A 17,221-nucleotide genomic window follows, 5' to 3' on the forward strand; every position below is an offset into this window, starting at 1 on the left:
TTTTGCTGTATCATTTTTAAAACCCTCATCACATAATAAATCTACTAACTTTATTTTATTTAATAACGTAAAGATATTATTTTTAAAGTTTTGAAAATTGTATGTGATTTTTATAAAGGTTCGTGAAAGTTTAAAATATTTGAAGTTACGAATAGAGAAGCCAAAATCGTACCCCTCAACTTTAAAGAGTCAATACATTTTTCTGATTTATCATACCATGTACATTGTATATGTGAAATATATCAAGGAATACAAAGTTTAGTCCCAAGTTTGTAACGCTTAAAAATATTGATGCTACCAACAAAATTTTGGTATAGGTGTTCATGAAATCTTCTAATTAGTATATTTTCGGTTGCCCGTCTGTTATTATAACTAATAAGTTTTTAAAATTTGAAAAGTATGACCCTAATTTAGTAGGATTACACACTTGGTTCATCAAAATTGGATAAAATTTGGATATGATAGAATAATATTAAACTTTTTGGATTTTGATTATGTCATTAAGTTAAAAAATTCCATTTTTTCGATAACACAGACTAATTTTATCCGACCTTATTGGAATTTTTTTGAAACCCACTAATTTTGGGTCAAACTGTTCAGCTATGATGTCAGATTTTCGCTACCTATCACTTATGTGCTTAATTTTGGGACCAAGACTCCACATTCTTGAAATCTATTATAGCTAGGTTAATTTTTATCATAAATTTGAAAATAATGACCCAAATTTAGTAGGATTAAATACTTGGATTATCAAAATTGGATAAAATTTGGATGTGATAGATCAAAATTAAACTTTTGGACTTTTATGTCGTCATTAAATTATTATTTGAAATTCGGATTTATTTTCTGTAAACACAAATAATTAATTAAGTAGTGTAAATTATAAGGGTATTAGTGTGATACAGCAAATTTGATAATTACAATTTAAAGTTTTAATTAATCATAATAAATGCACATAAGTATAAATCAATTGGAGTTTTAAAAGGATTTCACGATTTGCTTTTTATCAACAGCGAACATTTTTTGAAAAAAAATAAAAATAAATAAGTCGAAAATAAAAAGGTGAATATCGTAATAGAGAACTACTGGTTTTTACCTGCGATTTATTCATATCGATGTATATTGTTGAACGTACTCGCGTAATATGATCGCTAAGGGTATGCGAAATAGTCCACGACTCTGACATTACACAATTAAGTTTAGTAAGAGTTTACGAGCGTTTATAACCAGTATTCGTCAAAAAATGGTAATAATCCCGACAAAATCCGTCATTGAGTATGCTTAATTTTCGCATGGAAAATTTATGCAAGGTTTCGTTTAAAACATGCTCATGAACGTAAAAGTGCAAAATTGCCGGTGGATAATCTCGTAGGATATTGGTTACTCTAGTTAAAAAAATAATTGGTTCAAATAAATAATTTTGACCGAATTGCTTCGGAAAATTGGGGTCAAATTAACAAAAAATATTCTTAGGCATTTTTCTCTAAGCCTTCCAGTTTTCGAGTAAAAAATTCGTAAAATTTGAAAAAATAGGAATTTTTACTAATTTTATTCCTCAAAAACTGTATGAAAAGATTAGATTTTTAATATGTAAAAAATTTTGGCGATAAAGGAGCTGTTATGACTAATTTGCAATTCTTTACTTATTAATGTTATAAAAAATGTCAAATTAAAATTATTGAAAAACACTAATTAATTAAACTTAATGTAAAATTGTGAAAATGTAATTAAAAAAATTGTGAAAATGTAAACTTAATGTAATTAAAAATTGTAAAAATAAGAAATCAAATTGCACAAATATTATTTTTTAAATGTAAATTATCATAATTATTTATTTAAATTTGTGATACAATAATATTAAATTTTCAATGCAAGTCATAAATGCAATCCATACAATTCTATAATTAAAGTAGTGTATCGTTACCATGGAAACGCCTTCAATAAAACTAACGCGCGGTGCGAATAAATGTTTTCAATGCCTATTATGGACGAAATTATGGCTAAAAATTATATACTAGTGATTTCTTTTAAGTTCTTTTAATAATATCAAATTCTAATTTTATATTTCAAGGACATTTTTTATATAATATTCTTAGAGTTTGTAAATAAATCTCAATTTCATTAAAAAATTCTTATTATTTAAGTTTTTTTTTTTTTTTTTTTGAAATGAAACTAATAACAATAATTATTTTTAATTACTCACTCATTTACTTATCAATTATTAATCTTATATTTAATTAAAATAAATAATTTTATGTTTTGTGATAACGAAAATATTATTTAAATTGATTAGCTTGTGCGCAAGATGGGTATCTTTTTACATTAGCATATTTTATCAGTTGGGTTTAATTTATATCTATATACAAGGTGTTCTGTTATTGACTGCAGATCGTTGGCCTGAAAAAAAAGCTCATAAAGACAAAGGGAAAAGTTATTTACCAATTTTCGATCTGAAGCCTACTTTGCGAGATAATTAGCCAAATAAATTAATATAATATTAATACAAGGTAATTAAAGCAACTGGTTATCGAATGATAGTCTGTGAATGGACAAATTTATCAATTTTTGCCATATCTGTAGCGCCCAAATTAGGCCTCAGATCCAATTTGGAAAAGAGATTTTTTGTTGCTCTTGATGAGCTTATTTTGTTAAGCCAGGTATCTGAAGTCAATAACAGAACGCCGTGTATATAATAATGGAAGTTAACTGATCAATCAACGCACACTTGAAACCGCTGGGTCTAGAATTCTGAAATTTTGTTAAAAAGGATTTTCGGAAAATTAATCCCTCAAGCAGTTAAAATAAGAGTTGGAAGTTTGTATGAAACTTGGTCAATTTTGAAGATACAAATGTAAAAAATGATATATGAGTATGGCTCACTACAAAAGTTTCCGGTATTACTATTTACAAAAAATTCATTCGTCAAGGGGGTGAAAGTTTATATGAAACTATAAATGTCTTTTTTAAAGTTGAAGAAATATAAAACTTGATATATGAGCTTATGGTTTGAGACAAAAGTTTATTTTACTTTTTTCATAAAAATTCATTCTTTAAGAGGGTCAAATTGAAAATGAGAGTTTATATGAAACTCTGTAATTTTGGTGGTGAAAAGGGGATCATAGTTTGTATGAAAATTGGTCATTTTTGACTTAACAACTAAATCGATTTTAAAAATTATTTCACCTATGATGAGTTACAATTGGATCAAAATTACCTTATATACTGAGTTTTATCGAAACTGGGGATTAAAAAAATTTCTCGATTTTTTGCAATTTTTTTAAAGGTACCCCTTTGAAAAAATCGAGAAAAACGAAAAAAAAAATTTTGTTTTGGAATTTGATTAAACTCCAAATAGGTGGATGGGGTAATTTTGATCCAAAAATTATAAAAATCAGGTTAATTTAATGCTTGGATGCAGAGTTTCTGAGATATCGCAATATTTGGATCGATTTTAGCTCGTATCTCAAAAAATATTAGACCAGTCATCAAATGCACCCGATTTTTGAACTTTTTGGGTCAAAATTACCTTATATACTGAGTTTTATCGAAATTGAAGATTACAAAAATTTTTCGATTTTTTGCAATTTTTTTAAGGGGTACCCCTTTGAAAAAATCGAGAAAAACGAAAAAAAAAATTTTGTTTTGGAATTTGATTAAACTCGGTGGATGGGGTAATTTTGATCCAAAAATTATAAAAATCAGGTTAATTTAATGCTTGGATGCAGAGTTTCTGAGATATCGCAATATTTGGATCGATTTTAGCTCGTATCTCAAAAAATATTAGACCAGTCATCAAATGCACCCGATTTTTGAACTTTTTGGGTCAAAATTACCTTATATACTGAGTTTTATCGAAATTGAAGATTACAAAAATTTTTCGATTTTTTGCAATTTTTTTAAGGGGTACCCCTTTGAAAAAATCGAGAAAAACGAAAAAAAAAATTTTGTTTCAGAATTTGATGAAATTCGGTGGATGGGGTAATTTTGATCCAAAAATTATAAAAATCAGGTTAATTTAATGCTAGGATGCAGAGTTTCTGAGATATCGCAATATTTGGATCGATTTTAGCTCGTATCTCAAAAAATATTAGACCAGTCATCAAATGCACCCGATTTTTGAACTTTTTGGGTCAAAATTACCTTATATACTGAGTTTTATCGAAATTGAAGATTACAAAAATTTTTCGATTTTTTGCAATTTTTTTAAGGGGTACCCCTTTGAAAAAATCGAGAAAAACGAAAAAAAAAATTTTTATTTGGAATTTGATTAAACTCGGTGGATGGGGTAATTTTGATCCAAAAATTATAAAAATCAGGTTAATTTAATGCTTGGATGCAGAGTTTCTGAGATATCGCAATATTTGGATCGATTTTAGCTCGTATCTCAAAAAATATTAGACCAGTCATCAAATGCACCCGATTTTTGAACTTTTTGGGTCAAAATTACCTTATATACTGAGTTTTATCGAAATTGAAGATTAAAAAAATTTTTCGATTTTTTGCAATTTTTTTAAGGGGTAAAAAATCGAGAAAAACGCAAAAAAAATTTTGTTTCAGAATTTGATGAAATTCGGTGGATGGGGTAATTTTGATCCAAAAAGTATAAAAATCGGGGTAATTTAATGATTGGACGTATAGAAAATTTGCGAAAACCAAATAAATGGCGGCCGAAAGGTCGCCATAATTGTGATGGTTTTTTAAACTCTTCTTTATAAAAAAAAAATAATGCAAGCACTGATATACAACACATTCTAAACAGGGTATTTCAAAAATTAATTCAGTCAATTATTTGATTTCACATTTTATTTTTTATGAGCTAAGGACATCTATTGTTGCTTTTTTGTAACAGAATAAAGATCTTTTTTATCGGCATTTTATTGGTTATAACTTAAGATCATGGAGGTTATAAAGAGGTTATATATCTTTATAACCTCCATGCTTAAGATAAAAATGACTATTTTACTAGACTATACAACTACCTTAAATTTATTTTTTTCAGATTGTGGATCATACTTCAAACTCGCTTCAAACTACCTGGAATACCTCAGGTCGTAAAGCATACATGACCAGCCCTCTCTTAGAGAAAAGTTGAAACGAATCAAATCCTGAATATAAATGTTTTGCAGTTTAAATAAATTTCCATTTTAAATGTATACAAATTTTAGCTTATCATGTTTATTTATTTTTCAATTATTCGAATTAATTACTAAATTTAGACTAATTAATAGTAATTATTTATAATAGATATATTTATTTAAATATTAATTAACAAATGCATGGTAGTCGATTTATAATTTATTTGCAATTAATTAATAGAATTAAACAAATGAATGTAATTTTCGAATTAACTCAATCAGCAATATGTACTTTGCGAGTAATTAAAAAGGGTAGTGGCGGATTCAAGAACTTAAAAGGGAAAATTTATGGTTAGCTCAATAATATGCGAAAAAAAAATATCGTGGTGCAAATCGAAAATAGGCAAAATGTTATGTACCCCTCTCTAGTTCACCGATTAAAATTTCATTGCAGCTTATTTAATCGACTTAAATCGATTATTTTATGAAAATCTGTTTTTTTATATAATCAATTTTTCTAATCATTGTAAAAATTTTTTTTATCGAATATTTATATTGGTCAGTTTGTTTCATAACGGCAATATAGAAATGTTTAAAGAAAGCGAATCGTTAATTTTTCAGGGATTTTCTTTCTCGTAAAACAATTTTTGAAAGCACAATTTTCGATATATACAATATATCGGCAATCTCGGAAACGGCTTGAACGATTTTCATGAAAATTAGTATGTAAAGGGTTTTTGGGGCGAAAAATCGATCTAGCCAGGTTTCATTTTTAGAAATGTCGTTTTATACGTGTTTTCAGGAAAAACAAACAAACTGCAAAATATGACTCTGCCTAGCATCTATTGGTGTTTATCGTAGTTAACGAAATAAAGTATATTACCGGGATATTCAAATTGGTATTTGTGTGGAGACATTTTAAACGGTTCTTTTTTATATTAGTGATAAAATTAGTGTCTTTTTAATTCAAAAAATACGGAGCAAAGCTCAGTCATCCAAGTACTTACAAGATTTAAACATATCTTTACTACTTTTTTGCTAAACTCGATTTCGAACGTTAGGAGATGCGGAATTTAATTTTTCGGGTGAGAATTATAAATCGGATCATAAATAATTGTCATTTGGTAAAATTTTTTGATTCTAAAGAGAAACTGCCCTTACATGCATCCCCTCCTTTTAACATTCCTGTGTTTGTTCTAACGATATATAAAAACTTTACTTATAAGAAATCTTTGATTCGTTGATTTATCTGGGATGTTTCTACTCGTAAAAATGTTTTCAAAAACTCGCGTTTTTTATTAGTGTATTTTATAAATTTGCAGTTGGTATGTATATGTAGTGATGCGCAGCGTACGATGCGTATACGTTTAAAATTAATACAGAAATTCTAGTATACAAAAAAACTTTGGTAATGTAAATTCGACGTGCGTGTTTAATAGACAGATGTAAAACGTCCAAAATGGCGAATTTATACAACAATGTTAAAGTGTTTAATTTAAATAATGACGGCGTTGTTAAACCAAAATATGACTTTTTAGTGACAATTAGTGCTGAATATGATCCGCAAGGTTATAGTATTCGTTTATTATCTGGTAAGTGAATATTTTCAAAAATATACCATTCATTTCCCGGTACCAAAGAACAATGAGTTCCTTCTTTTTTTTTGTGGCTGTAGATCTTCTGTATATAATGTTTATACAACAAAATTTTGTTGTATATATTTCGAATTCGAATCCATGATTTTGACATTTTGTTTATGTCGCTTGAATGTCAAAATCTTTACAATATGTTTATAAAAAAAAAAAATTTGTTTAGTCATTGACGTTTTTTGTTTGTTTTCGAGTTACCTCGAAAATTTTAAATGAAAATTGTTAAAAATTCTCCGATTTTATGGGTTAGAATAGAGACCGGGATGCTCACCTAAGGTTATGATAATTTTATTCATCTGTCTTTACTAGACCTCTGATAATAACCTTTTTATCATACCAAACTTAATATAATTAAAAGGGACCTAAAATTTTTGTATCGATGTATTTGTGCATTTGCCAATGTTTGTGTTTATTTAAATGACATTGTTCGTTGAAGAAGCAAGCTTAAATTTCTTCCTTGAAATACAAGCGGGGCATTCCAAGATAAAACCTGTCAGAATTTTTCGTTTATTTTTTTTTCCAAAGCCCAAAAATTTTACAAAATAAATGCTATAAGATTTTTTTTTAAACTGTGCTAAGTAATTTTAATAAAAGCTACCACCAATTATATTTCACCTTGAATCAGAGCTTTTGTATGCTTGGAGTGTTCCTAAATTGATTTAGCTTTAAATTTTTGAATGAAATCAGAAATGCTTTATAAATCGGAAAATCAGTAAATTCGCGGTTTTTTCGAATATTTCCAAAATTATTAACAAATTTTCTTGATTTGTTTCAAATTCGAATACTTTATTGTGGACTTATGTTTCTAAATTTTGAAAATTCCCTCTTATTTAAGTGAACATTTGGTCACTAGAATTCATACAAAACATTTCATTTAAACCGTTTAAGTTGAGGCCCGAATCCCGATAAGTTCGTAGCTTTACGAGCGTGGAAATTTACAGGTGTTGATTTCAACGTGTGTCCATAATTTTTGTACTTTTTGGATGAAACATCCACTTCTTTTGAAAATTTGATATTTGTATTTTTTGGATAAAATCAACCCTTAATGCAAATCATAGCTCAATTTAGCGGGGCCAACCTCTCTGAACCTTTATTTTGTGTAGTTCTACAATAATCGGGGAATAATATGCCGGAGGATTTTCAGATTTTAGTATTATTATGTTTATTTTTGGCGCAATTATATTAATTTCGGGAATTTGTACGTACCTTATCCAAGAAAAGTTAAAGAACTTCCTGCGGCCGTACTGTATTCTGTGAATTTCATCCGGAGAACTTCAGGATGGCAAACGACTTGGAAACGCTAGTAGTGTCTGGGAATTTTGAGATTCTGGAAATTGAGAATTGTAGTCGCGGATAGGAAAAATGATTAAAATATTTTCTAATTCTTTGAAATTGGTTTCTTATGTACATTATTTCTCTCTGGCAAATTCCATGATTTACCTCTCATTTTAGAGTTCGTGCTGGCTAATAACGAAAAATAGACTCACGGTGCAAAAATGTACCGCTTAAGAAAAAAACAGTCTAGAGGAATAATATTCATATTTAATTTTGTAATTTGATTATCATATCTGTAATAAAATTGCCTATAAATTAAAACAAAATAAATTATCACTTAAATATTTTTTCTCTAAAATATTTTTAGGATCGAGTTAGTACAGTATTAATTTTAATCACAAAAACCTCGTTTTTGGGTTCGATTTATCATAAGAGTTTAAAAAATGCTTTGTCCTTTTTTCACCTCAGAAAACACGAATTATTCAAACCTTACCGACATTTACCAAAAAAAGTTATTAATTGATCATTTTTTTTCTTTTTCAGATACTCCGAATACGCTAAATGAAAATAGTAAAGAATTATTCGAATTTCCGTTACAATCTAGCACAGAATGTTCCAGAGTATCGACACACTCATATTTATTTACAATAGATCATGAATCATTATTATTTAAGTTTAACAGCGAATCAGATTTACGAAATTTTCACATATTAGTTACAAAAGTGAAATCTGGTCGAGGTGCCTCAGTATTTTCAGTACGAACGGAGGACAGTTCCGCATCACAGTATTTTCAATTTTACGGGTATTTATCACAACAGCAAAACATGTTACAAGATTTTGTACGAACTAGCACATATCAGCGTGCAATATTGGGTAACATATCCGATTTTCGTGATAAAATTGTGTTAGATGTAGGAGCCGGTTCCGGGATATTATCGTTTTTCGCTGTTCAAGCCGGTGCAAAACATGTTTACGCTGTTGAAGCCTCAAATATGGCACATCATGCTCAAAGTTTAGTACAATCAAATAATTTGGACGATAAAATTACTGTGATCGCTGGAAAAATCGAGGAAATTGACTTAAAAGAAAAAGTCGATATTATTATATCAGAACCAATGGGCTACATGTTATATAACGAACGAATGTTAGAAACGTATTTACATGCAAAGAAATGGTTGAAACCGGGTGGGAAAATGTTTCCAACACGAGGTGAATTACATATTGCACCGTTCACGGATGAAGCTCTCTTTATGGAGCAGTTTAATAAAGCAAACTTTTGGATACAAACATGCTTTCACGGTGTGGATTTAAGTTCTATGCGTAATGCAGCGAAGAAGGAATATTTTAGACAACCAATTGTGGATACGTTTGATGTACGAATATGTTTGAGTAAATCAGTTCGACACGTTGTAGATTTTCTGGATGCACATGAAACGGACTTGCATAATATTGGTATGTTTTATTTTCATTTTTATTTCCTGTACATTGATTAAGTTGCGTACTACGAATAAGAGTTTCATTCACTACATCGAGATCCTACTGTTTTCTATTTTGGTGGATACTATTAATACAGTAAAAATTTGTCCAAATTAACGTAAAAAAGTGGTAAAATGAAAAATACTAATCTGGAGTAATTTTCAAAATATCGAAAATTGAAAATTGTGTTTAGTTGTTAAGCTTTCGGTATTTCGAAAACCAAGGCATATATCGAAAAATTGTATTCTACTTTTTCGTCTATATTCATGAAGTTGGAACAAAATCCCAATTCTTATCGAAGAAAATTCTTTTTTATAAATTGTAGGATGCTTTGTTACAATCCGCACAGTTACCAAATTGTGCGGAAATTATATTATTTTACGGCGAAAATTTTGTTACAAATAGATACCATTAAAAGCCACAATTTGATCGTTGTACGAATTTCCTGTAAGTAATAAATGACGAAAAACGCGATTTGTTTCGCAATAAAACCGTGTTTTCTCGTAAAGTTTGACTTTCTTTTCTTTTACCTTCATTGAGGACTAAGATTTCTTATAACTTCGTATACCATTAAAAGCCACAATTTTATCGTCGAACGGATTTCCTGTAGGTCATACAAGCCGAGAAAATAAATGACGAAAAACGCGATTTTTTTTGCAATAAAACCGTGTTTTCTCGTAAAGTTTGACTTTTCTTTTACCTTCATTAACGACTATAATATCTGATAACTTCGTAAAATTGACTCACAGATGGCGAGACTATAGTTCTCAATATATCTAAATTCTGGCAATTATTTTCTAATATAAATTTTGCCATAGTTTTAATAGTTTAGATAAAAATTTATAACTTTCTATGTATTTTTTAGATAAGGTTAGGGTAAGAAAAACTTAGAATTCAAATACAAACCTTCTCCTGGTATCCTTCAAACCTTCTAAACATCCATAAAAAGCAGTGTTCACATATTTCAAAGAAATAGTTTGAAGATAAATCAAGAAATTTTCCAAATTTCAAAATACTTCAATCGTAAGGAATAAATGAATTTAGAAATTAGTATTGACCAAAATATCTCTGATTTAGGATTTAATAATATGGTATTAAATTAATTATCCGATAAGAAACCTTCCACAAATCCAATTTTGGAAAACAGGACTCTAATACGTATCTTAAGGGGGCTTTCTCATATAAAATTTTGAAAAAATCACTTTTCAAATATATAAGTAATTTTGGATGTTATTGTACATGCATGTCGTAAAATTTTTTTTTTGATCTTTTTGGCCTATTTTACCGCTGCAAGAAGCGTTTCAGAAAATTTGAGCTGGTGCGACACTTTGTAAAAATCTCCGGTAAAAAATTAAAAAAAAAAATCAAACGCGATTCGATTCATAAGACAATAAATCTTTTAAAAGCCAAAAACACCATTTTTTGGGTAGAATTTGCCCCTGTTTGTTTTGAGAATGATGAAACCTCCAAACATTCCCCAGTTTTAGTCCAGAATGTGTGGATCCGAGATCCATCAATGCTAGGAGAAATCCCTATGAAGAAGCTGTTTATTTTCTTCGTGATGGCCTTGACAGAATTCTATATCTTCTTCTTCGTTAAATACCATCTATTACCCGAAGGCGCCTCCCCTTGGGATCGCAAATGGTTTTCAAGGAGTGCACAGAAGAACCCTTGATCTAGGTGCAAGAAATTCATTTACGGTACTCCATTTATGATTTATTATTATTACGGTGCCTCCCTTTTAAACCTTGGATACATAGCTTCTTCTACTTAAAATAGCATTTCTTATCCGGAGGCGTCTTCGGGTCTCAGGTGGTTTTCAAGGAGTGCAAAAAGAAACCCTTGATCTAGGTGCCCCCCTTTTGAATATCATCAAAAATAGTTCAGGAATTCAAATGAAATAAATATTTTAATTTTCCAAATACCTTCCCATTCCCAAATTCCTAAATCAGAGTTGAATTTTAATCGAAAATATAAATTTCAAATAATAACATTGTTCAATGTAATTTTTCAGACATACCGTTAGAATTTCATATATTAGAATCTGGTCCATGTCACGGCCTAGCATTTTGGTTTGACGTCGCATTCGCCGGATCCACATCACTCGTATGGTTAAGTACAGCACCCACAGAACCGCTAACACATTGGTATCAAGTACGATGTCTCTTAGAACGGCCGTTATTCGCAAAACAAGGACAACTATTAACTGGAAATGTACATTTGGCAGCTAATATGCGACAGAGTTATGATGTCACGATTAATTTACATTTAGAAGGGACAAGTTTTACATCAACAAATACGCTAGATTTAAAGAATCCATACTTTAGATATACTGGTACACCGGCAGCTCCACCACCAGGCTTAAATAATACATCACCCAGTGAAAATTATTGGAATCAACTTGATGCACAAGGTGCTCGTAATGGTAATTTCTATAATTCAGATCGTTCATTTTAAGTAAGGTGTTATTCGTAAAATATTTCACGCAAAAATTTAGCTTTTGCTTAATCCCCACCCTCTTTCGCCAGGTTGCATCACGTTTTCGGAAATCTCGCTGACTAGCCGGCACTGAATTTCGTCATAATAGAATTATCAAAAAAAATTATCGTGATTTCAGATATATATCTCCGCGAAAAATGATCCGATCTTGATCATATGCAGCTCAATCGATTGTATAAATTTTCAATTTTTTTAACGCTCAAAAGTTATTATCACCCCCTATCGCTTTGCAACGAGGATAGGAAACAATTTTCCATTTATTTTAACGATTTCAAAAAATGGACGTAAAGTGAAAATAATTTTGCATGCATTAATTATCAAGCTTGCACTTTTCTCCAAAAAAGTAATATTCAACGTTGTCGCTTTTGAGCGAGTTATTAACTGTCAAAACAAAATTGACAATTTCGACTTCAAATTAGTGTACTTCTGGAATAATGATCCCGCAGAAATCAACTAGGCATCATTCAAAAACTGAAAGTCTTTTTTGCGTCCAACTTCCATTTGAAAAAAGTCGAAACCGTATATTACCGAAACAAATTGAACCAAGCATAAGTAATTCGATTATTTCACTTTTTAGAATTCGGAGGCCCTAGGGCCAACATTTCGACCGTTTATTCTTAGCGTTCTGCTTATTTACAATCTTTTTGCAATTCTATTTTAAATAAACTCTGAGCGATTTCTTGTTCGTAAAAGAGAGTTCGTAAATTCATACCACGAAGTATGTGGTCGCTTTTAAGAAGTGTCAGATTCAACAAGTGTTCTTGATTCATTGATGTTCGTAATCTACTTTTATGATCTTCAGTTTTCGATTGTTGCCCCTCGTTTGCTTAGAACTCCTCTCTCTATGTTTGCGTGGTGTATTTTATGAATAGCTCCTAATCGATTCATTTCTCGTATTATCCGTTGCCATTTTCGAAATATCAACTGAAATTCTATAAAAAGGAAAAATTCATAAAACAAGTTCCCGGTGCTATAAAAACTATAAAAATTTCAGCTTGATATCTCTTTTCGTTTTTGAGTTATCATGTTCACAGGTGGGCAGATAACCGGAAATGGACTAATTAGGTGATTTTATGAATATCAAGACCAAAATTTTGTTCGTAGCATCAACATTTTTAAGCGTTACCAATTTGGGACTAAACTTGGTATACCTTGATATATATTACATATATACAGGATATAAAAATGGCGCATGTGATCGTAATATCTTGAGTCATTATGTAATATTACAATTTTTTTCGATATTCGTATATGTAAAATTTTCGTTTCACTTTCTTTCAAAGCAATTTAAAAGTACTCATTTGATCAGGGAATTTCTAAATCTATTCAACTGAAAGTCACAGAATTTTTAAAAAAACAGTGGCCACAATGATGGATATCATGGATTTTAGTAATTTTTAAGCTGCACATTCACAGCTCTTCCAAATTGAGCTAGAGGTATTTATATTATTGTTAGTTAGTGTAAAAGAAATTCCTTTTAGAAGTGTCAACTTCCCAACATCTTTACCCTGAAAAATCATGTTTTTTTCCCGAATTTAAGCTCTGCTATTTACTAAGAGCTTTTACAATAATGTGGTCGTATTATTATGTTTCAGCTGTGAATATGGTAAATGGAATGTCAGTAAATGGATTAGGTGAAGTTTCCATGGATACAAACCAGGCTGTGATTAATCCAACATTATTGGCGCTTGGAAATAGTATAGGTGAAAATGGCCAAAGATTTGTAGTTATAAATAAATATTCTAGAGATTATTAAACAAAATAATTTTTTTCACATAATAATTTTTTAGAAAGTTTACACATGATATATGCATAAATAATTATTGGAGGCGCGTGTTTTAAAATTTTTTGAAACAATTGAATCAAACTCTGTATATAGAATAAAAAATAATATGTTTTTTGTTTGTCTATTCATCTATTTTTCATTTTTATCTCTCTCTCTTTTTTTCACTCTCAGATCTCTTTATTTCTGGACAGTGTACTCGAGTCAACAAAGTTTCTAGATTTCGGCGTTTGGTCTTTCGTATTTAAATCTTATTTTCTCATTTCTGGGTAGCCCAGTCGATAGAGAAATTAATGTATGGAAAACTATTCCAAGAAACTATAAAGTATTAAAAAGAAACTTCATTAACCCGACTACCACTTACCTTGAATTCTTTGTAAAAACTTCAGTCCAATTTTTTTTCAGTTAGTTTAATTATTAAATTTAGAAACTTTATTAGCTTAATATTTTTGTTTTTGGTAAGTTAGGTTATCTTTCCATTTGTTGATGTTATTGGCTAAGGATCTGTTCAAAAAATATATCATTCTAAAAATTTGACATTATCTTACCTTCCCCCTTCTTAAGCGGGGGAATCAATGCTATTTAACGAATAGGTACAATATGGACTAGGTGTGCTAGGGTTTATTCTGGCAGAAATATTTTTTATATTTTTAATAATTTCAAGTATTTTGAATTTTCATGGAAATTAATTTGTAAGAGACCATTTTATTGGAAAATTTATCTATTTTCAGGAAAGTTTGATGTGGCAGCTCTTATCATGACAGAGAGGTCTATCACACCGATTTTTAAAATATAATGCCAATAAAATTTGACCCTTATCGCCGAATTATTATTATTATTTTTTTTAATTTGTTCGTTTTGAGTTCTATTTTCGAAATATCTCGTTGTGACAACTCAAAACTTAACCAAAATATCTGTCACACCAGTAAAAAATAATAATATTCCTGCCTGGATAAACCCTGACACACCTAGTCCATATTGTACCTATCGTTAAATAGTATTGATTCATATGCGAAATTTCGAAATCCGTGTAAGTGCAGTTTTACTGCCACGGGCTCCGGGGCTATCTCGTCTATACTACGATTCATTCTTATCTGTAATCCACCACCTAACATATTTTTTTTTTCAGGATTTGAAGAAATAAAACTTCCAATTTTCTTTGCTTAGTCCACTTATATTTTTAAAAATTTTTAATAATTTAAAACATGACAGGTTTGGCCTAAACTGAACAAAGTAAAACTTCTCAGTTTTATAATGATTATATAAGACGAAATTTGTCATATTTTGAATTATTAAAATATTAAAACATATAAGTGGGCTAAGCAAAGAAAATTGGAAGTTTTATTTCTTCAAAACCTAAATTATGCAGTTCCACAAAGTAAAGTCTACAATTATTATATACTTAAATTATTCCTGGTGCCTGTACTCCCGATAGTTGTGTATATATTTTACGGACAGTCCAGTTGGATGTATGCAAATTAAATGCATGTAAAAAAAATTATTATTGGTTAAAAATAGAAGTTATAAAAAAGAATGTATATATTGATTTAGGTAATCAGCCAAATATCCATCCAGGTTGTATTTCTAGTACGGGACGAGGTCGAGGAGGCGCTGCAACATCTACTCAAGGGATTCAATTAATTGGTGGCGGTATTACACCTACGCTATTTACATCACCTACAACTCATGCTGTAAGTTTAATTTTTTATTTTTATATGTAGGCTAAGAGGCCATTTATTAATTACGTAAGGGTAGGGTCCGATTAAAGTTGGGCGGGCGAGCCGGGCTAGACAACCATCCAAAATCCCAGGTGAGAGCGTTTTTTCGAATCAATTTCAGCTCGGTTATCGTGACTTTTGGGTCCTAAAATGACGATAAATTTTACTGTGGCTTATGCATTAGAATTTATAAAAACGCAGGTCAGTAATAAATTATACTACAAAATCGAACATTATCAGAAAATTTTAAAAGTTAATTCTTGTGGCCACTCTGTAGTAGATTTTAATACGTTGTCAGATTGCGTTTCTCGTAGCAAAATTCTTATTGTTATTTAAAACTAAAAAGATACATTAAACCCCTTTCTATACCATCCAACTGTACTCAGTTAAGATTGGTTCGTACAGGGATCTCCAATCGTTCAAAGTATAAGGCAAGCATCCAAGGTGATGAATCTTCACGTAGGATATTTGTACTTGCAGAAATCTACAGCGATCGAACTTTGATATTCAACGTTGCTGAAGGGCTCAAAAAAATTCATTTTATTCCCTGATTCCACGAAACGTTTCCTTCATGAAGTACCAAAAGCTGATCTACATTCTAAGGACTCTAATATGAGTCCTCTTTTATCTTACCTATTATAATTATAAATTTCAATTTTAGCAATTTTTTTTAAACACAAATTTCCTTTTTCAGCAACCACATCAACAATTAGTAATGGGCAATTATCCTGTAAATGCAAGTCTTATGATTGGAGATTACGTGACCCCATCGAATAATGTTTATCGCCAATAAAGAAAATAACAAAAATTCTGCACACCAAAGTTTTAATTTAGCTGTCGACTTTAGGAAGAAAAGTATTAATTATTAAACTAAAAAAAAAAACTAATATTAGGTCCTTTTTAGATCGAATATTTTATTAAGAAAGGAAAAAAATGGATAGTTTAATTATATTTTTTCTTGTTCCGTTTTTCTTTCGAACAACAATAATGTTTTCTTTTGGTTTTCATTTTTTTTAAATCGAAGATCAGTCTTTTTTTTTATTAATATTTTTTAACTAGTAATAGAATCATCTTAAAAAAGAATTTCACGAATTCTAATATCACGTTCCTTTTTCATTAGGAAGCAATAGAACGTTTTAAATCAATTTGTTCTAGTTAATTCTTGGGAGGAAAGAGCAGACAATAAAGATAAAACCACGTAACCTTACATGCGCTTTGTGGAGAAATAGTTTAATTTAATGTCAAAAGTAATCGATACACAAAATGGCGCATAGAAGGTTCTGGAATTAGCCAAAAAAATCGGGAATGCTAGCCTATATTATTTTTCATAATAGCACTTAAATTGCAGTCTTTGACACTTTACTTCTTCTGGATAGCTATCTCGATTTTAACGACAGGGAATTCAGAAAAATGTATTTAATCGAAAAAAATTTCTCAAAATAGGCTTTTTTTTTATTAAAATTTCAAAAAAGCTCTTTTTTCGAACTCTTACTATCATTCTCATGCGCCTCTTTGTATTACGGTTACATTTTCCATCAGATTATGATTAATATAAGCTTTTTAAACACCCTTTCGTGCTCTATTTTCCGGTAAAGTTAGCGTAATAGAATTCGTGCAATGTCTTTTATCTGATGGTTCTTGAATTATATACTTGTTTTTATGAATTATGCGCACACTGCGCATGTGTTCAAATCGAGATGACATTGTATAGAAGCAATAAGGAGAAAATGTAATCCATAATAATTC

At 29.9% G+C, this 17,221-nt stretch overlaps 1 protein-coding gene across 5 annotated transcripts; it reads left to right on the forward strand.

Annotated features, from left to right (window-relative positions):
- Window positions 1–6,494: 6,494 nt before the first annotated feature.
- On the forward strand, window positions 6,495–16,274 carry LOC123302156 (histone-arginine methyltransferase CARMER). 5 transcript variants are annotated; one of them, XM_044884976.1, is made up of 6 exons: window positions 6,495–6,671; window positions 8,571–9,451; window positions 11,490–11,900; window positions 13,570–13,637; window positions 15,290–15,452; window positions 16,189–16,274. In XM_044884976.1, exons 1-6 carry the CDS (start codon window positions 6,535–6,537, stop codon window positions 16,266–16,268), a joined length of 1,740 nt encoding a protein of 579 aa, XP_044740911.1. In that variant the 5' UTR covers window positions 6,495–6,534; the 3' UTR covers window positions 16,269–16,274. The 5 variants fall into 5 exon arrangements, with proteins under 5 accessions (XP_044740911.1, XP_044740907.1, XP_044740909.1 ...); XM_044884972.1 differs by having other exon boundaries at window positions 6,495–6,667; window positions 8,543–9,451; window positions 13,570–13,677; window positions 15,309–15,448; window positions 16,170–16,274; XM_044884974.1 differs by having other exon boundaries at window positions 6,495–6,667; window positions 8,543–9,451; window positions 13,570–13,671; window positions 15,309–15,452.
- Window positions 16,275–17,221: the final 947 nt, after the last annotated feature.

The sequence above is a fragment of the Chrysoperla carnea genome, chromosome X, assembly GCF_905475395.1.
Source record: "Chrysoperla carnea chromosome X, inChrCarn1.1, whole genome shotgun sequence".
Taxonomy (NCBI): domain Eukaryota; kingdom Metazoa; phylum Arthropoda; class Insecta; order Neuroptera; family Chrysopidae; genus Chrysoperla; species Chrysoperla carnea.